Here is a 22,946-nt window from a genome sequence, read left to right on the forward strand (position 1 = left end):
AGGATTAACACCCAGCGCACACCATGACTGGAGTATGTACCATGTAGTCCCATATGAAGACTCTTGTGTTTGTGAAGCTTGTGCAGAAGCGGGCGAATCTGAAGTAGAATTATTCTCTCCTCGTGTTGATTGCATCTGTTTATCTATCACTCGATGGCGATGCAGTGGGAGGCATAACCATCACCACCTGTAAGAGACTGAATCTATCCTCATACTGTCCCCCTGATGAATTTGTGGCTAGAAAATAACTCCGCAGCAAGACATCTCCACTTTGTCTAAATCAATTCCCAATTCGTAGCATTTGTGGAGTTGAGGGAGAGAGAGAATGAGTGAGCTGTTTTACGAGTAGCTTTCCCCCGTGGTCTTTGTATCCAAATGCCCGCCTCACAGCGAGCATGTGACCTGTATAGCACTGTGAGCAATCTTGATATTGCTAAGGAATGTCGCACTGATTTCAAATCGATGTTGACAAGATGACGAGCAGAAGCGATGGCGACGCGGCCCTCCTCGTTACCGATGACCTGCACGACCTTGTCTATTGGGCATGATAGGCCAAGGGGATGGGAACCACCGATCACAAACACCACTCCTCAAATATCGAATGACGACTATTGATCCAACATACTCTAACTATGTGTCAAAGCAGACAATAATCGCAAGAGTGTCAGTTGGAGCAAAGCAGCTCCCGTAGTTCAAAGTTTCCTGGCTCGGACAATCTTCAAACGTGCCTATTACAGGCCCGGAGAGCTCTTCTCATGTCACACAATCAAATGTGATATGCACAGAACCTGCTACAAGTAGGGCACCCTCATCAGATTTGATTGGATAATACTGTGCCGATTGTCCACTAATCCCTTTTTGGGACCGACTTTCCTCACGGCCAGCTTGAAACAGACGACAGGCGATGAACAGATTACGACACAGGCTACAGGTTGGAAATTAGGAGGAAGGAGACACAAGTAGAGAGGAGGAAGAGATAGCAGAGATGCTAAGCAGAAAGGAAAAAGGGAGAGAGTGAGAGAGAGAGGTTGAGAGAGATAGAGAATTCAACCCCGAGTGCTTTGTGTGTGCATAATTGATGCCTACAGCATCCACTGTATGCCGATTTGACAAAATGCCAGTCCACATGACCAAGCGAGGGAAACACTTCCAGTCTCGCTACCAAAATGAGCATACACGTGTGTACCACTGTGCACAGTCTTTTCATTTCTTCAGTAGGTTCGTGTATGTGGGTGGGTGTGTGTGTGTGAGTGTTTGTGAGATGGAGAATGAAGAGGATAAGGAAGAGCGACTTAGTGTGAAAGAAAGAGGACACTGATCACCAAACTTAGCATTCTAGCACTTGGGACCAGATTAATAGAATTTGAGTTACATGTGTGGGTGGGTGAAAAAAATCTCTATGAATAAGGATGACGGTATTTGAATAAGCACAAGGATAGGAGGCGGGGTGTTGGGCCTTTTTAATTCATTAACAATTAATATTTTTCAAATCTCTTGCTTTTCAAAATGATGTTGTGTCAGTTATTCAGTAATCGTGCAATGTCCCACCTTCTTATTTATTTATTTATTCAATTCATTTTTTTTTTGGGGGGTGGATGGGAACTTCTATGAACAATTGAACATCATGTGGCCTTTGATACCCCCCCCCCCATTGATTGGTCAAGTTTAATGTGTTTTGTCATTTTTTCACCATCTTTCCTATGCACATAGTCAGACAAGACTGAGAAAGAAATATGTGGTTTTCACCTTCCTTCGGTTTGCTTAGAAAATCAATAGTACTAAGACAAATATTTCAATTTCCATTCCAAACAAATATTGCCCTGACATTCTACATCTAGGCCATGGTTCTTATTCACTTTGGTATTTTCCAATCACTTTCTTCATTCCTTCATGCAGTTTTTATATCCTAAACAAACATGGAATCCCCTCTCCCCTCTTTTTTTTATTTATAATTTCTCCCTTCAAAATATCTCTCCCTCCCCCTCTCTCTCCTGCTCTTAATCTTTGAAGCTATATCTCTCTCTCTCTCTCTGTACAAATTTAATCCTTTTTTTTCTCACTCTTTCTCACCTATCTGAAAAGAAAAAAAATTGAAGAGAAAAATCAATTGATCATAAATTTTATCATCTACATGTAAATTCCTATCTACTAGTAGTACTCTACCTATTGTCAGTCTCGGATTTTACCTTCCAATCAAACAAACATGCACTTTTTCAATTCATATGTCTATCCCACATTATTGTGACATTATTTACATTAATCAAAAATCCATTACAGGGCAAATTTCCCCCACCTACTTCAAATGAAGCTAGTTTGATCTGGCACTTTTTTTCTCGGCTCACCAACAAGATCATATTTCTCCTTTTCTTTTTCCTGTTTCCCCTTTTATTCCACCATAAACTACAAGCCTTGGTTAATTCACTAATGGCCCCTAATTATTGATCAAAATCTTGCTGGTAAATTGCCCTTTCTCTGACAAGATCGAAGCAAAAAAAAAAAGGCGACAACCTCCCAGGGCAAGAGCGAGACCATTTCGGCGATGTCTCCTGCATTGATTTTTTTCCCAGACAAGAGGCATGCTCGGTGAACTTGAGGAAGGCCATTTAGCAGGTTAGAAGCCACTTTCACTCCTGTAAAGAACTGGTCGTGATAGGTCAAAAGGCTCCTTTTCCTACCAATCCTACCCCTCCCCATCCACTCTTCCTCCCTTCTTGATGGAGGTGATGAAGATTGCTCTACCTTTGTAGAGCAATGATACTTGAGACTTCACCGGGAGGCATTTTCCATCAAGTTCTTGAGGCAGTCATGTCTTCCATGAAAGGTGTTTCAAAAACAGGTGGCAGAGTCAGATGACAGAGGTAAATGAGCAGTTTGAAGGATGGGAAAGGAAGGGGAAGAAGAGGGAAATGAGACAGCAACAAAGTGTTTAAAAAATTGAATAAAGTTAGAAAAGGAGTTTAATGCGTGGTAGTTGTAGTACTTGGCATAAGTAAGACTGTAGATTTTCATCAACTGAGCTTCCCATCTCATTTGAGCAACTTATTAATATACAACTCTGCTTAAAACATCACCCACCCTAATTCAATCTTTATAGCATCTCAAACATAATATGGCAGGTCTTCCAACTTACCACAGAAATGACATCTGTATATTTGAGAAAGAGCAGATGTTGAACACTACATCAGAATGAACAAGAAAAATCAGTTGTTGATAAATTGGACGAGGAAGAGTGAAAGAAAGAGGGAAACAAAGTCATGTGTCATGGGATGGGGTAATTTTCCTGGTACTTAGCTGAAAGTAAAAACAACACGACCAAATTGAAGTACATACACACTCCTTGTAGAGTTCTTAATTATACATCCAACCATCATCAGCATTACAATCAACAGGTTTGATCATTGAATGAGGTCAAGAATCAAGGGAATATTCTCTTAATGGATGAAGAAGAATCACACTTGGCAGTTCTATTGGATCACATCATTAGCTGCTCTACTTCTTTCTCCCTTATCTCTCACGTTTGCTGCCTTCTGTCTCTTCAATAAATTGAACCTTTTCTCTATTACTTTTGCCTTCAAATCCTTTTCACACTATGTGTATACTGCTTTGTTCTTTGAACCTTTTTTCAATTTTATCATTGTTTCTATATTCTTTCTTTTCTGTCCTTTTTTTCGAATGTAATGTTTAAAAAACAAAATGCATTGTTCAATTAAGATGCTTTGTTGTTATGCCTTTCCTTGATCTAATATATATATATTTCAACAAAACTGGGTTTTGATAAAATGTAATAAATAATAAGCAATGTTTTTTTTAGAGAATCTGTAATTTTCATTACGATGTTCTATGCTTGTTCATTAATCAGTAACAAATATACAAAATATAAGAACTTAGTTGGAAATGTGGAATAAAACCTTAACAAAATCTGAAAATCAGTTTGAATAATCTACAGGATTCATCTACTGATGAAACACCCCCTCATATATGACAACATTTAACAAATTGCTTTACATCTTAATCTGTTAATCATTCACTATCTTATTCAGAGGGTGGAGGGGGCAGGGGTTTAAATTTATTTATAATATATCACAAAATTTAACTTCCTAGCTTGATTGTTCAAATTCAAAATATATTCAGGGGCATAATGCCAGGCAAACAAGAAACTGTATTCAGCTAAACCTTTCAAGTAAGAAAGAGTAGGATGAGAGTGGGAGAAGGAAAAATAGAGGAAATAGAATATTTCTAGAGGGCATCTTCTATCTGATGATGTCACCAATTCTCTTTTGGGACTGAACCTCATCACTCATATCTATCTCATAATTGGCTTGACCGCTTACAACACTAGAGAGACTAGAAGTGCAGAAGGGGAGAGGGAGAGAGACAGAGAGTACAAGACAGAGACAAAGAGAGACAGAGAGGCAACCACAGAAAGAGATACACACACAGAGAATGTTAAGGGGTAGAGAAAATGGGTAGAGAGAGAAAGAGAGGAGTAAAAGTGGAAAAGAGTACAATGAAAAGAAGGAAAGAAAGGGGGAGGGGTAGAAAAAAATATAATTCAATGGAAAGAAGATTATTGATGTTCTTGCTTTAATGAATGCTGCAGGAAATACATACTCATCTCCCTGAGCCCCTACAGTATACATCTTGGAAGATGTAGGTATTAATGGAAGCAAATCATACCATAAGTTTTATCTATATCAGCTGGAAAAGCAGCTACTTCTTTATTTACATATTCAGGACATTCCGAAGGAATCGCAGTGATCCCTCATTCAAAGAAATTATATTAAACATATTCTAAGAACCATTTATAATATCAAATTTGTATTTACACAGGGGACACTTTTATCCCACAACTCGATTTTAGTTGATAAAAAAGGCATTTTTAAAATACCATGCATGATTGCATGAACAATCGCCATCAATCATTTAATTTAACTAATATTCATATTGCATGACAGGTTTGTAGCATATTTTTTTCTCTAAATTTGTTAAGTGAATTACCCAATTTATTTAATCAAACAAATTTCAATCAATACTTATCAATTTAATGATTTTCAACACAGAATGCTGTTTTTGATAAACAGACACAATTACTGATTAATTCGCTATCCCACTAGGCTGTCTGAAACAAAACTCTTAATCAATTTTCACAATTAATTGGTGACAGAGCCTTTGCATGTCTGTTTCATGCATTCTGTGCGGTGAGACCTGTGACTCATTTCCATGTAATAGACACACAAACGAGGGCGCCTTCATTGAGTGTCAGACAGTAATCAATCACACACTGTAACACACATGGTGTAAACTCATTAACAACGATCAATCAACGCTCTCATTCATCAGACCTTCTGTGTTATGGGCTTAGGGTTGTTGCTTTTAAGAGACCTTTGGTAAAAAGAATTTAGGACACATACTCCCACAACGATCATTTGGGCTAGCCATACACAAAATATTTTTTACTCTAATTTTAAATATAGGCATCCACAAAAGCAATGCATTTATGTTACCAAACATTTTCGCATATATATAAGCTTTGCAATAAATCCTGCGAAAATCATATTCAGAATCAAGACAAACATAATTACTTTATTTACCGAACTGAATTGTGTTTTACTCCTGTGTAAATGCCCAGAACACATCTAAATGACCTACCCCAAAAGCAAAAATAAAATTAAAAAAACTACCCCTTTACAGTTTGCAATAGACATGAGCAAATGTTGCTACATAAAACAATGGGATATCTACAACTACTGCTGTTTCTTGCCTGTTTTTCTTAATTCATTGTTTTCATAATTCTTTTTTAGGAATCAGACCATTGATATATCGCTCCCACCTAACTAATATGCAGTCAGTTGAGACTACAGCTACAGTGACACTAATGGTTATTACATGCTAAGCATTTACTATTGATTGAAAATGGCAATAAAGATGATTAGATGTAATTTTACTTGACATATATATGTGATGCATTGTCAATTGCCCTAATGACAATCAATTAAAATCATGAAAGGTTAAAGGTGAGGGTCTTTTTGTATTTAAAGCTACTTCTTAGTATTTATCTGAACATAAAAGAAAGCCCCAAAAATGTTTTGAAGTTAGAAAAGGATGTGGTTAAATTAAGAGAATTTTAGAAATGTCACAATAAGCAATAAGTTCTTCCCTATAAAGAATGCAACAGGGGCTTGTTATTAATAAATCAATTGCATTTGATTCTGGTCACGTTTTATTGAACAGAGTCAAAAGTATCTGCCAATGGCCTGCCATAAATAAACAAGAAGCCTCTCAACTTAATATAAAAAAATGCAGTAAACACGATGGAAATGAGATCGAAATGAATACAACAAAAGCAGGTATGAATATGATGCTGGGGGCAGTAACGATTAGTTAAAATAAAAGAAAAAAATGAAATGAAAAGAATGACATGGCTAACAGAATTCAGAAATGATTATAACTTTGTATTATGAATATGAATGCTGATTTCTCTCTCTCTCTCTCTCTCTCTCTCTTGTTTACATCAGATTTTGGAAAAAGCTTATTGCAGTAGTACATCGATCAATAGGAAATGCTGCAGAAATACAAATGAGAAAATAATCAATTTCCTATATATATTGCCTGTACCTATATACTTTACAGAAAAAATAAAATGAGAAATGAAATGGGAGAAATGCCAAAAATAAAGCTGCAGAATTTTTTCAGAAGGGTTAGGATATCAATTAATTAGATTCAATTCCAATTTTTGAAGTGTGGTATACAATTAAAATTTAAAAATCTATATATTGATATTTCTCTGTGAGAAGAAGCTGAATATTGACAAAAACATTTGAGTTTAAATTGCTCTACTCAGATTTTTTTAATTATATTTTTCCAAGAGAAATAAGAAAAGGAGCTATATGGAGAGGAGGTATATATGAAAACTATCACGATTAAAAATGTGGATTATTACCAGGAATTTCATGCAGCAATTTGTTGTTTTGATCATCATCATCATCATCATTATCACCCTCACCATCATCATCATCACCATAATAATCATCATTACCATCATCATCATCATCACCATCATCTCCATCATCATCACCATCATGCTAATCATCATTTTCATCATGACCATCATCATAATATCAACAGCATTATTATTATCATTATTGTTATTCTTCTCATTGTTATTTACAAACATCATCATCATTATTATTATTATTATCATTATCATTAATGTTGTTGTTGTCATCATCATCATCATTATCATTTACATTTGAAAGAGTAACATGAAAAAAAAAAAAACCATGATTACTAAACTAGATTATTCATAGGAATTTGATGCCTCAGTGATGAGGGAGGGGGGGGGGGGCTCTGGAATGAGGTTGATGAAAGAGAGAACTGGTCTAGGGGGAGAAACAAAGTTTGGATGCAAGTCTCATTTTGATGAGGCCTCTGGTAATATTGTCAATATGCAATGGCGTCATGACAATCCTTTATGTCAGCACAAGTATTTTCAACATCCGTAAATTCAGAAATCCGATACTCTCTCCCACAGTACAGTGTGCTGCCCAAAACGAGAGGGATAATTTGCTTTTCCCTAATCATCTTGGTTTTTCATCCTTATTTTTATATGCTATTTTTCCTCTCAATTTTTTTCTCCTTCTTTGTAGTTTTAATCTCATTGTTGTTTTACTTTCCCTCTCTTCATATGCAATGTTCATAATTGTAAACTTTTCCTTTTCAAATTTTTTTTTGTATTTTCAAATCCCTCTGCCCCCTTTTTTTTCTCTCTCTCTCTTTCTTGCAGGCTTCTTGATTCCATCAATTGAGAAACATACATTACGTACCTTGTATCCATTCTTAATAAAATGCACTTTATTTTTACGAAAAAGCTTGTTCAATTATGATGAAGAAAAGGGAATAAAACTTTTTTCTCCGTAAGTTCACATATTTAAATTTAACAATCATCATAATATTTAAGTATAATGTTAATATCAGAAATTTACAGGACCTATCTTGGAATAGTGACAATTCACATTTGTAGGCAAAAGCATGTGACAGTAAATTTTGATATCTGAACACATCCTACAGTAATGTACATCAAGAGAATGATGTATGCAATACAGCGAAGATCTCCAAAATATGTTTGAGCGATATTATACGAATCAGCACTAAGCTCATCTATGAATAAATAAACAGGTACTAGTCTACACTCATACCCATTTTCTCTGATAATGTATGGGATGGATCTGCAGCTACCCCGGTTGATTTGAAATAACTGAAGTGACAGAAATGTGAATGAATATTCTCATTTCCATTCCCCTTCTCACCCGGACGAAAGCTGCATAACTCTTTAGAAATAGCTGGAATATATTACAGTTTGTCTTTTGCAACCACTTAATGATGTCCCATATTTAATAAGCCGACTTTAAAATGAAATAATTCTTAGCTAACCGCTGTTGAATGTTTGCATCATAAATACAGATACAATCCTTTTGTGAGGTGAATAATTTTGACAACTAAAGAGAGACCACATGTTCAATCCTCTAACCTTTTAAGCCATTATTACCTTCCTTGATATGGGTTTTGATGTCTATAAGTCTCAGAAACTTTAACTTATAAATCAGCATTTAATCCATATCCAACTATAATTAAAGAAATTATGTCAATCCTTATTCTTAAATGTTCATATCTACTCAAGATGAAAAAAAAAATGCTGAATGAAAAAAAACTCCACATCTGCAGTGTACTTGAAGTCAAGATGGCTCACAAATACTAACAAATGTTGAACATTATTTCTAAAAAAAAATAATAAAATGAAGCATTTCACAGTACATATTTAGATATTAGAGAAAACCTTTTACCTTATAATGCTCACATCTACTGTAGATCAGAAAACGGATACAATACAATTTTTTGTTTTTAATCTGTATCTCATTTGATGTCAAGATTGCTTTTAATGATGAAATTGTATAGTGTAAACAATAAACAATTCTAATATATAAGCATTGTATGGTATGCATTAAGATATTAAAGCAATACTAGCTAAACGCTGGGAAAAAAACCCAACACGGTGGCAACATTGATGATCAGCAAGTAGAAAGCAAACAAGTGGTTTGGACTTGCACCATGAGGGCAGCAGACAGGTTTCAATTCCATGGTATCATTGAGTCAATCTCACAAACCTGACTGTCCAACCAGTCTTCGCCCTCGACTACATGCATGATGAAAGGATTTTCTATTAAAATAATAAACCAAAAGTCATAAGACAAAAAGCAACCTAAATGTTAGCTTTATTCATATGTACCTTCAAAGCAGCCCAGAAAGCCAACAGACAAGCAAGCAAAATTAACTTTACCATTTTTACTCTTCTGTAGAAACACAAAGTAGTAGTGGACCCTCAATGAAAACTCACATGCAAATCATGTCTGCCTCCCTCTTGAGTAAGATAGTAGATAGTCACCTATCAATCATATTAGTCTATCAGATGTAATTTCAGCCAATAACATATTGAAATTTTCAAGGAATCGTCCATCATATTCATATCACAGTATAGCTTAGAAATAGAAAAAAAGGGAAATATCGAGTCAGGTAATCTTATCGAGGAAAATACATACAACCAGATTTTGGAGAAAACAAGTACATCCTTACAGCAAGTAATTGTTACTGCTAAACACAAGTCGACTACTTCAACTGCATATGTTTTCCTCCTTTTTGATACCCCCCTTCCCCAAAGAATGGAAAAAAGGGGGAAAGACGATTGTAAACGGTGTCTATTTAAAAAAAACAAAAAAACATTGACCTTGTTCTTTAGTATATTAATGGAATAAATTACTTTTTCAACACCCTACCTGATATGAACAATCTTTCTTTTTCATTTTGGGTGTGAGATTTATCATTTTTGATAGTGCATCACTTTTGGAATAGAAGAGCTAGGATTGATAGATTAATTAACTTATCTGAATAAAGTTTTTTCCCTATAAAATTTGAGATATGAGATTTTGCCATTTTGCAAGAAACAACAATATGCTATTTATAATTAAATCATAACTATTTCAAGTGTATTCTTAGGATGTCTGAATGGAAACTGAGCTTTGAATTCATATGAAAGATGAAAGAAAAGATGAATATCCATATTTCATTGTTCGAAATAGACTTGAAATGAAACACTCCGAAAATATTTGCTTTGCCCAATTGATCGTGGGCATGACAGCCACTGTGCAGCGCCAGATCTACAAGGCTCTAATCCTTTAATCGTTGAACGCCAAACAGGGTAGCAGCAACTCCCATCTTTTAGCATCTTTTGGTCTGACGCAGCCAGTGTTTGAACTCCCAACCTCCCGGTTGTGAGACGGACGCTCTACCAACTATGCCAACACACTAGTGTTTGGAATAAAACATCAAATCTTTTATCGATTTGCCATTATTCAACTTGTCAAGAAGTTATGTAGCGGTGCTTAGGATTATTATAAACTATATATACCCTAAGACATTACAATCTACTTCAAGATTCCAGAAGTCAGAAGAAAATGCCATTGGTCTAAATTTGAAAATATACATCTATGATAAAAAAAGGATTTGAAATAAATCTTACCCAGAATGACTCAATACATAGGTTCTTCAACCAAACTGGTTTCAAATAAACATACCATGAAACATAAATGGAACAAATTATCACTTGCGTTGTGGCGTGCGCCTGTAATCCAAGCTATGTGGGGAAGTTACAAATTGATGCAGAGGTTCGAGGTTCGAGCCCCGGTCACGTCTTTCGGATGGTGACGTTAAAGGTCGGTCCCAGACATAAATAATCATTTCTGATTGATCTACGTCTGACAAAACTCAAATACACACTTGCAGATAAAATAATCCTGTTCAGTACAAACTTCCAGAAGAGGATGACCTATGGGTAATTTGAAGCCCTTCCCTCAAACTATGGATGGTAACTAATACACTCTCCCTACAAAGAAAGAAAACATAAGTGTGACTTCAGACAAACTTACCAATTTCTGAGTGGCAGATTTGGAGTCCTCTTTGAGCTTTTGTAGCTCGTCCTTAAGGGCGCTTTTGGCGTCTTCAAGGACCTTGAGTTTAAGGGTAGTACTACCGGTAGAAAGGGAGCGTTGTAAGTCCCCCTGTAAAAAATCAAATGGAGATGAAAGGGGTCAATATGGTTATGATTTGCAGTATATATGTGTAATGATAATTACATAGAGATTATTGTAAAAGCTGGAATAGGAAGCTTTTTTTTTAATACATAACATATTTTGCCTCCACTACATAATATCAAACAAAATGACACAAATCAATATTCAATCAATTGCCAATATTCGGATGTAGAGACTCTCATACTATCTACACAACAATGGCAAGCTATAATTCTCGACATCATGTTGCATAAAATGAAAGGCATTACAGGTATACAAATCAGCCTTTGCATAATTAAGTCAACACAGGATGAAACTGCTCATACATCAATTATCCATCTTGGATTATAATGATACATGCTGTGGAAAGATATATATATCTTGCCTAGTCGATACTTGTGGCACAAAAGGAGCAGCAGGCCATAAAATTGATCAATGAATATTTCATTACACATATGAGAGTTTGAAACACACACTAAAGCTTATGTCTGGAATGATACATGGTTATATACACATCACATATAGTGTCTTATCTAAATTAGATAGACTATAGAAAAAAAAACGAACTGTTGGAAATTTTTCTTCATGGGGTTTTGTGAAAGTAATGGAAATATTCTTACAGCAGTTGGTGAGCTCTGGTATATTTTCGAATGGTCTGATTAGTCTAGCAATGGGTGAGAACTACGTTACAACATGACACCCACAATCTGATTAATATAGGCACATTAACATATTTATACCAATCTATCAATCTTAATGAAATCAAGATATACACAAGTGCCTTTATGCACCTGTAGGTAATTATATTCAAACCTTATACATCAAACTAAATATAAACAAACTCCACTCCTTGGAGAGAAATTCCAGTCAATGATATTTCATATACATTCTCAATGTTCAGAAAACAATTAGTTTTCACTTGTTCTATTTCAAAACCTAGTTGGAGAATTGCAAATGTAAATGAATGCCTTTCAAATGGAATTTGTGAGATGGGACTTGAACCTTCATCTACCAGCTTGAAAGTCCTTTGCATGAAGCACTACACAATTAAAAATTCAGCTACAGCCTACAGGTAGAAATGCAACTTGCAAAAAAAAAATCTACGTGTGGTTGGGGGCCATGGATAGGATACCACACTTCTCTTGTGAAATAAAATCAACAGCAAAGAAATTTAGAAGGGGTAGAATAAGCCCCTATTACTTTGAAACGTCTTCAATTTCAAGCCAGGTAATAAGGGTAAGGGTTAAGCGGCTTAAGCCCCACCGAGCATTAAAGGTAAATTGTGACATTGGTTTATTTCAAAACTTTCTTTTAGATTTCACTCTTCGCTTTTCAAAATACTCATAAACAAGTTCTGAGTCCATAAAATGTATTGCATTGGCCAAAAGAACTGTTTTTATTCTCAAAAAAATATATAAAGAAGAGAAATTTTGCCAAGTGAGCTTTCTTTTGATGCAGATTTTGAAATTGATATAAAAAATGAAGAGCGCCACCTTGAGACCAAATGACATCAATACCTGCTCATGAATATTCATATCCATCGCCTCTGCGCTTGTCTCACGTGCCGATCTGTATACCGGCTATACAGAACAGTATCGGATTGAACGGCGGAGTCTGTTTGCGACTTTTTCATTCGTATCCTGTAGGAGCGTGTGCATTCGCGCAGTCCCTCGACGGCAAATTAAATAACTTGGAAACAACCAAGGAACTTTTTTAAATGACCATCATAATAATTGTGATGTTATGCACGTTGTTTTTCAAATCGCGGAGAATAGGTCCTACGTACATCTTGATATCTGGGCAGAGTACCAGGTACCGAGAGACGGCTTCCTTCCCTTTCCTTGCTTTTCATCTTTGCTTCGTTTCTCTAGCTGTATTTTTTTTCTTTACTTGTCCAGGGTATGAAGGGAGGGAGAATTATGGTTGCTTGTGAAAGGGCTATTCTTATTTTTTTCCCCGTTTTTTATTTCTATTTTATAATTATATTTACATACGCATTTTTGTTTCGATTCCGATTCACTGAATCGTTATCAATTTCTTCAGGTTCTGTATTTTGATTTGTTCATTATTATAACGTGTTGTAACATTTTTTTTAAAGGAAAAGGAAATCCTTTTGTATTGAACTAGCTTTGCCGCCATTCTTCATTATTTTGCTTTGTGCGTTATATAGGCCTATAAGATGCTCTTTCTCTTCCAGTGATTATTTGTCAATATACTGCCTCAATGTATTTATCACAAAAAAATGACAAATACCGCGTGGCCTATGCCTTTTTTTTTTAAACAATATATTCTGGGGCGGATCCAGCTTTCACTAATAACGGGGCCGGGGTGAACAATATTTTCATCCACATTTTTCCCGATCGATCGGCAGCTCAAAGCTAGTTTTTGTTGGAATCTATAGTCGTAACAGTACTAAACCCTATAAAAAATGCGAGCGTGAGGTATTATTTTCGGACTGTGTATTGTGTCCTGAAAATTGATCTGAGCAATATGATCATTAAACAATTAAGATGCACACTGACGGATAAGGTGCTCAAAAATTTGAATAAGTAAAGGCCTATTTAGTTCCCTTGTTCGTTTTACTATAAGCCCTTCAACAATGTTTCCGTGTTTTGTATTACATTGATCAGTTAATATTTCTTTATGTCTCATACTATTTCGATATGAATTATACCTTGTCATTGTACTTGTTACTATGATTTTATATACTAATAACTCTGAACTTGTGAACCTGTTTAACCATGACTGAATGAATAAATCAATAAATGAATTGGTATAGATGAATATATGTTCCATCGAACAGGCAATGCGAACTCAAAGCGCGGGCTAAATTGTTTTTATACTTGTGTAGTGACATGATTGGCTCCCACCCCTCCCCAAGTCTGAATTCCCCTCACCTTTTTTTATTCATTCTTCCTCTTATATTCCCCCCCCCCCCCCTCTGATTTCGTTCATATTACTTTGCGCCGCCAATATCGGGGGGGGGGGGGGGGGGGTGGGGCGTAACGTCGGCCTCCTGGATCCGCCTATGATACCGGTGCGTAGGTCTGTATGTTATAACCATGTAACATCGATCCCCCTCCAAGTTTCTCTTTGCATTTTTCTTTTCAACTTGTTATGGTAGTATACTGAACAAGAACAAATATGACGTCTCCTAGGTGCCTCTCCCTCCACCCACTCCTCCTCGGTCCGCTGCATGTGCTCGGATAATAAAATTACGTACTTATCATGGTGATATATATATAATAAAATTGCAAATTTTATTGCAAAAACTGCATTACTCGTGAATTTGTGTTTCGCATTTCTGATGTCTTATTAAATATATATATATATATTCGAGGACATACAGCTAGGCGGAACTATTTGGGGGAAGGGGTCTTCCATCTCTGTGTGATTCCGAAGTTCCGATGATGGTTCAGAGAATGTACTTCATGCAAAATCACGTTTTGGCATGACCTCTCAGCGCTGGGCATATCGACGGACAAAAAAATGCAAAAATGTGATGGATCGAAATGGTAAAAAATATATATTTTAAAGAAAACCATCGTTATAAAATGCAGTCATACCAACATATTTTTGTTAATACCAGTTTGAACTTAGATAAAAATTATAACCCGAGGCTATATTAGCAGCAGGGGCGGCGGAACCGGGGGGCGGCAGGGGCACTTAACCCCCTACATAAAAAAATCCCAGTAGGAAAAAATGCCTTTTTTAAATGGAGAGTGCACTTATTTCAAAATGATGTACATGAATGTCCCTTTTCAAAATAAAATACCCTTTTTGAAGTCAAACGATACATTTTAGGTTGGAAATCACAAAATTTTTGGCTCGCGCTTCGCGCCCACATCATTTATTTTTTAGGAAGGCACTCACTTTGTTTTGGTTACAACTTGTGCTTATAATGTTCAATTTTCAGGTTTAAATGTCACAAATCTTCAGCTCGCGCTTTCCGCTCGCATCAAAGGTACACATTATGTTCTTGGTTTCAAACTGCTTAGAATATCCAGTTTTCAGGTTGAAATATTACAAATTTTCGGCTCGCCGCGCTTCGCATCAATTATTATTTATTAAGACACACAATTAAGTTCTTGGGTTAAAAAAGTGCTTAGAATGTCCAGTTTTCTGGTTGGAATATCGCGCTCGCGTCCATTCTTCAATTAGATGCACATCTTTTTCATAACAAAATTGCTCGGAATGTTTGATTTTCATGTCTTATTAGTCATGTTAGTACAAGCAATGTCTAGAATTTATAGCTCGCGATTTGCGCTCTTAACACCTCGCAAGAATGCTCTTTTAACAATAATTTGCGCGATTTGACCAAAAAGCGGCGAGTTTCACAACTTCAGATTTGAAAATGTTCAAACTGTTTGCTTGCTACGCTCGCTCCCGGAAAAATAAAGCCTAAATAGATATTTTATCAATCAGAAAAGACTTTAAAAAGGTTTTGCTCAATTTAATTACTACAAAACGCACAACTACTTAACACAGATGATAATCTCATGGTGAAAATATAAGTTTGCATAAAAAATGCAATTTTTTGCATATAAGTGCCTTTTTTCGCTTTGTCCCCCCCCCCCCCAAAAAAAAAAAAAAAAAAAAAAAATTGAAAATACGTTCCGTCGCCTATGATTCCGTCACCTATGGCACTCGCTGGTATTTGAATATATCATCATTCACACCCTCTCAAAGAAAGCAGACTTACTTTTGCCCTTTATTTTGCCCACAATGGAACTTACAGGAAAGCATATCAAACAGGATGCAAATGGAGGTCTATTCAGCCGGACGTTATTATACGCTTTGGAGTTTGGATTCTTGTTTGCCTAGAAAACGTAAAGTATTTCAAGAGTTTTTATATTTTCATTACATCTTTGTCCTTATTTCTCTATATCCGTAGCTCTACCATGTGCGTATTCGGGGGCGCCAAAATAGGGAGAAAAGGGAAGGAAAGAAAAGGGGTTGACGAATTGCTGTTTGACATGGGGGGGGGTGGATGCGCCGAATTGATGTTCAACCTAGAGTATGTATATAGCGGGTGCCGAATTTATGTTTTGCTTAGGGGCGCCGAATTGATGTTCGACCTAGGATGTGCCAAATTGATCTTCATCCTAGGGGGGGGGGGGCGAATTAATGTTTTACCTCGGGGCGCCGTATAGATGTTCGACATAGGGGCACCGAAGGGCACCGAAATGATGTTTAACCTTGGGGATGGGGCGCCGAATAATTTTTTTCTATATACGGTTGTCGAGTTGCTGTTTGACATATAGGGGCGCCGAATTGATGTTCAACCTAGGGGGTGCCGAATGGATATTCACCACACGCCAATTTGATATTTGTCTCGGTGCATCAAATTCAGGTTCAATTTACCTAGGGAGGGGAGGGGGTGCCAAACTCATGTTTGCTCCCATCAATTACCAATCATGTTCATGATTACCAAAAGTGCCTAGAAAGTCCTAATTTTAGATCAGAATATAAAAACAAATTCATCCTACTCTTCGCATTAATTGTTTAGTAAGGTGGCGATCCTGTTCATGGTAAGATAAGTGCTTAGAATGTCTGACTTTGTATCAAAATATATAGATTTTTATTCAGCTCGCGCTTCGCGCTCGCATAAACTGTTTTGTTACTGATCATCCTTTTCATGATAACCGAAAATGCTTACTCAAATGTCCAAATTTTAGAATATGAAAAAAATTTCATCTCGCTCTTTGCGGACGCATCAATGTTTAGTTAGATGACAATCCTGTTCATGATTACCAAAAGTGCTTAGAATGTCCACATTTTAGGTCAAAATATCAATCACTTTTTAAGCTCGCGCTTCGCACTCGCACAAATTTACGAGGTCAGAATATCAAAAAATTTGAACTCGCGCTTAGCGCTCGCATTAATTATTTAGCTATATACCCATCCTGTTCATGGTTATAAAAAGTGCTTATGATGTCCAGTGTTGGATTGGGAATTCAAAAATTGTCAGTTCGCACTTCGTGATCGCATAAAATGTTTTGTTACTGATCATCCTTTTCATGATAACCGAAAATGCTTACTCAAATGTCCAAATTTTAGGTAAGAATATGAAAAAAATTTCATCTCGCTCTTTGCGGACGCATCAATGTTTAGTTAGATGACAATCCTGTTCATGATTACCAAAAGTGCTTAGAATGTCCACATTTTAGGTCAAAATATCAATCACTTTTTAAGCTCGCGCTTCGCACTCGCACAAATTTACGAGGTCAGAATATCAAAAAATTTGAACTCGCGCTTAGCGCTCGCATTAATTATTTAGCTATATACCCATCCTGTTCATGGTTATAAAAAGTGCTTATGATGTCCAGTGTTGGATTGGGAATTCAAAAATTGTCAGTTCGCACTTCGTGATCGCATAAAATGTTGATAGATACTCATCCTGTTCTTGATTGCCAAAAGTGCTCATAGATTTTTTTCCCCTCAAATTTTAGGTCAGAATATAAAAAAAATTCAGCTCACGTTTCGCGCTCGTATCAATAATAATTGTTTAAATAATTCATATACATATCATGTTCACGGTTGCAAAAAGCGTAGAATGTTTGATCGGAAAACAGATGAAAATATCCCCCTCCCCTATTGGCGAAAGCTGGATCTAGCCCCGGTTAAGAAATTACAGCTCCCGCACATAATTTTAGTATGGTCTACCACTCTGATGAAAAGTTGAACTAAATTGAAACCCCAAAACGCTTAAAAATTCTATGCTTTCTGGTCGCATTTATTCTTTTCAAGAAGTGGATACAACTTTGATCTTTTTTTACATGGACACACTATGGACACATTAAAAAAAATGGTCTTCGATTGCCTTTTTCACGTGGTTGTGGAATAAGACAATTCAAAATGCATTTAGGCACTTTGATTGCCTGAGTGGTCGGGTCGGGGTGCAATTTTCCGAAAAGTTCACAGGGGCGCAAAAATAGTGACCCCCTCGTGGTGCAAAATCCTGGATATGCGCATGTCCGTCGGGCATCGTTTCCACTTTTGTACCTCTTTATCTATATCGGTGTGATACTATATAAGTCCATGGATCAGTTTACTTCCATTTCGTCTGATGCCAAATCGTCAAATTGCCAACTCGCCTACTATCATTAAAGTCTACCATAATTATGTTCATCCACTATCGTCTAGTAACCAGTTGGTCCAATAGCCATTCAGTCCATATACCATTTGGTCTAATTGGACAACGTGCTATTGTGCAAAATGAATGAAAATGAATTGGATACTGGACCAAATAGTTGTTCGACGAAATATTGATGGACGGAATGGATATGGACTAAATTAAATCAGACCATGTGGTGAGTGCAAGTTGGCACTTGGCAGTCGACGACTTGGCAATTTACCAATGGACCTACTAGGCCACTAAATTGAACTTGTCCGAGTGTGCCATAACACCTAAACTGCAGGCTTTCTCATATCCGATACCCCCCCCCCCATCCCCGCCGCCCCAAGAAAGGGAAGGGGGGCATGGAGGAGAGAGAAGAAATAAAGAAAGAAGTAGATTGTTGAAAGGGAATCAAAATAATATGAATCAAAGGGAATGTAAACGCAATATCATACTCTGTTTGAATCGCTTCTCTTTCATGGAATTTATATTTTGAATAGATCGTTTCATTTCAGTCTTTCACATTATTTTACTTTCAACCCTGTATTTCATCAGCTTTACTATCAAAAGCCTGCGTAGCGAATTACAAAACGTCCCATCCTTGTTTCACCACCCATGACATTACGTAATTATCATTTTATTATTATCATGTAATGAAATTCATACTGTGTTTACACGCTGCATCTGCTGTCAGTTTGACTACCTTGTAAATATTTATTTACAAGGTAAAGCTTATTTCCAAGGTAATATTTATTTACAAGGTAAAGCCTATTTCCCCACTGGAAAATAGCTTTAGAGCTTTCGTGGGTCATCCTGTGTAAGCCTGTTGTTTTTAATGCTACTGTATATATATTATGGTGACTTGCGAAATAAAATCAATCAATCAATATTTTTTGACGATATCCAGTTGAAATCAGTGGCGTTCAAAATAATGGGGAAGGATTGGGGCTATATGGATTCCCAAATTTGTCACGGCCAATACAAAAAGAAAGCGAGAAGGGGAACTAATATCTGAATATTATGTCAAAATCTATCACCGATAAAAAATGATTTGTGCCCGACACATATATCTGGCCCCTTAATTCATATATTTTACGTTTATTATTTACGCCAATAGTTCAAGCAAGGTTCCTAACATCTTTCTGTATTTTTCGATGTTTACACAATTCCTAGCCTTGGGTTGGGGGTTGTGTGTATTCCTTATGTTCGCATTTTTTAATGTTATTTTTCTATTTATTTCAATATTATCCTCTCCAACTTTATTATGGTATGACTATTCAAGGAATTATAATTACTCGTTTGCTTGCATGCTCCATGACCGCTTTGCCTTCACTCCGGGGGGGGGGGGCACTTACATTGACGAGTGGATACCATGCGCGACCCCAAAAACACGTAAAAAGGATGTCTTTTTGTCAAAAACACAAAAATATTTAAAAAAGGGTATCTATGTTGCTAGGAAAGCTACGTGTTTAGGGTAATATTTTCGGGGATGATGAAACAAAATTAAAATGTTTTATAAAGGATGTCCTTTTTGCCCCAACACTACGTGTTTAGAGTCCGACTTGCGCGAGTTGTGGAAGGTGCATGGGGCCGTACTAAACCAAAATAATGATGTGTAAAGGTAAAACCAACGACCGACGGACCCGACATAACAATAAAATATCGCTGTACTTGTTTAGGGGTTCATTTCGGGAATACTTGCCAAGAGTATCGTTTTGTTTCCAATACTTGTTAAGGGTCGGTTTGAGACGCCAATACTTGTTAAGGGGTGCAGTTTGAGAATATGGAAAATACGTGTTTGGGTGCTTTTCGAGACCCCATGGTCGCGCATGGTATCCACTCGTCAATGGAAGTGCCCCCCCCCCCGGCCTTCACTTCTCTCAGTGCGTATTCAGAACTATTACTGTATTCTCATTGATCCCCCTGGAGTTGTAAAAAACCCATAAAGGCAAAATATTATATTTTCATCGGCAGCACATGTGCATTAATTACATCATCATAAATTAAGTACATCAGGGTCCATGATCAGAAAAAGCGTATACCCATTAAACCTCGCCAGATGGGGCTTGTCCCAAAATAAAAATTTTATTTTTGTCTCGTTTCGAAATTTCATTTTTATTTTGGCTGCTATATGCTTCAAGCACATATTTGCTTACTGTATATAGTTTGCCTATGCATTTTACTCATTATATATATATTTTTTTATATATTGTATTTCTCCAGTCACTACATATACGATTGTCACTTGTATTATGATCATGTCTCAAGCATTGTAAATTTGTTTTGTATATTATTCCAATAAATGCAAAAAAATCCTGCAAAAAAAGCCACATCACCACATAGTTGAACCATTCCAACTATTTATACGATCAATACGATCGCCTCGACTGATCTGATACGATTAATTATTCCGCGATTATAATTAAGGCCCTTGGAACCGGGGGTGCAAAGCACCCCCAAGATTTTACAATGGGGTGCGGCGTGCATTATTTTCCATGTAGGCAGCTCCCCCTGGAATTCTGGTATAGGTGTCGAATTGGATAAATGTAGGAAAATTACCAACATTTTGTATTGGAACCTTTTTTAATGTTTTTCTTTTGCTTTGTCAAATTTTCCTCAGCACCGCCACCAAAAAAAAAATCGTGACAGTGTGAACTTGGCACTTTTTTTTCAATCATAAAAAATGATTATATTATTTTCCCGCATGAGTTTTGAAATATTGACACGTACGCCAGAATCTCTTTGGTCCTAATATGAAGCATAAATTTCCACGTCTATAAAACAACAGTTATCATTCGTTTTTCCTATAGTTATAGCAGGGAAATGGGAGTTACAATTCCATTGATAAATAAGTCTAAAATGTTATGCCAATCAAGATGCAAGTCCCGGATGCAAGTAATGTCTTTGTCCTGCTCATGTCGCAGTCATTCACATTTTTTCAACGGTTGAACTGCTCGTGCACACTCTGTATGCGTATAGGCCTTTCCCGGAGGCGAAATTATTTTTCCCACCGAGTTCTGGACCAATACATGAATATTCATGACTTGCGTCTTCGGATTGAGAGTACGCATGCGCGTGGACTTGGCCTCGACCAGTGCCGATCGTAAGCATTCACGTTGCTCAGAATGAATTAGCATGGTCAAATTACCGGTACCCTTACATAGTTACATATGTCTTATAGGCTTAGATCTATATATATATATATATATATATCCAATTCTTAAACACTTAATAAACTAGCTGCCATTAATGGCAATACATGTGCTAGGGTAGGGCTAGCTTAGGCTAGCGCATTAACTTTACCTCAAATCTGGACCTGTCTAATTAATGCCTATATAGTACTAATCAGTGTTATAATTTCTGAAGGTTTCCATGGCGAAGAAGAATAGTGTAGTAGGTTTCACGGTACACCATGTATCTTTCTTGGGCAGATGTTGGTCCTGAAAAGGACCACCCAATCTCGACGTTTCGACAAGTGTGTTCTTGTCGTTTTCTCCTGAGGACGACAAGAACACACTTGTCGAAACGTCGAGATTGGGTGGTCCTTTTCAGGACCAACATCTGCCCAAGAAAGATACATGGTGTACCGTGAAACCTACTACACTAATCAGTGTTGTAGTGCCTTGATGCTCGGCCTTGGCCTTAAGGCGCCTTAATGCCTAGCTACTTTTTCAAAGCCTTGGCCTCGAGAGGGCCTTGGCCTTGAGGATTTTGAGCCTTGAATTTTTTTTTTTTAAGGCATTTTCAAGGCATTTTGTATTTTGTACTTTCATTTGTTTTAAATAAGTAATTATAAATGTTTCAATTGTTTTTTTAAATATATATTTAATAACACTAATGGTCAATACTACCAATCACCAGTAACAGTAGCAGCAGCAGTAGTAAGTGTACTAGCAGTGTCATAAATTGTAATTGTCACCATTATCAAGAAATTCAAACAAAGAATACATCAGTTATGAAAAATAGCATTATGTATTGGTAATGTGTTGTAATCATATGATGATAATGACAGTAAATAATAATGGTCATGATCAAGATAATAGTGCTTTGATGACAATAATAATTTTTACATCTGACTGCAATTTTGACAACAATTGTCATACTTTAAACATAGCTAACTCTAAAGAACGATAACAAGGTTGATTTCTATTCCATTAGGATTTTCCTTGTATTATTTTCTTTGGCCAACAAGAATGTTTTAAGTCTGAATGATATTCTGAAAAGATTAGGTAAACTTGAACACAGTCTCCAATTGTGTCATATCCAAATGGGTTATGTCAATGGCATGATGAGCCAGAAACTTTGAGGGGCCAAGCATGGCATATATAGAGCAAAATTTCTGTCAAAAAAAAAGAAGAAAGCGATTGAAGCGAGCGAGTGAACAAAATTTGTCCCCCTCTTTCTATAAGAAAAGCTAATTTTGCAATAGATTGTTTAAAAAATAATATCACATTTACTCCATCTTTTCCTTTCCCTTCCCCCCTTGTCTAAGTTTATTCTTGGTGGTGGGACTTCTTCTTCTCTCTATCTCTCTTCTAAATTTTATATTTGTTTTGGGTCAGATTGACAAAACAAAGGGGGAAAAATGTTTACTTCTTTTTAATCATATATCGTTCAACATTGAATCTCATTTCTCTACAGTTTCAAGGAAATAAGCAACGTATTTGTTTTTGTGTCAATATGGTTTCAAGAAATAATAATTAACA

The 22,946-nt window shown here is 36.5% G+C and overlaps 1 protein-coding gene across 1 annotated transcript in view; it reads right to left on the minus strand.

Annotated features, from left to right (window-relative positions):
• The window catches only part of LOC129254843 (RIMS-binding protein 2-like), a 125,841-nt gene that overhangs the window by 101,350 nt on the left and 1,545 nt on the right, over positions 1-22,946 (minus strand). Inside the window, exon 2 of the mRNA XM_064106162.1 lies at positions 10,977-11,108. Within this exon, the coding sequence (XP_063962232.1) occupies positions 10,977-11,108 (132 nt within the window). The remainder of the gene's footprint in view (positions 1-10,976; positions 11,109-22,946) is intronic.

Source organism: Lytechinus pictus, chromosome 2, assembly GCF_037042905.1.
Source record: "Lytechinus pictus isolate F3 Inbred chromosome 2, Lp3.0, whole genome shotgun sequence".
NCBI lineage: Eukaryota > Metazoa > Echinodermata > Echinoidea > Temnopleuroida > Toxopneustidae > Lytechinus > Lytechinus pictus.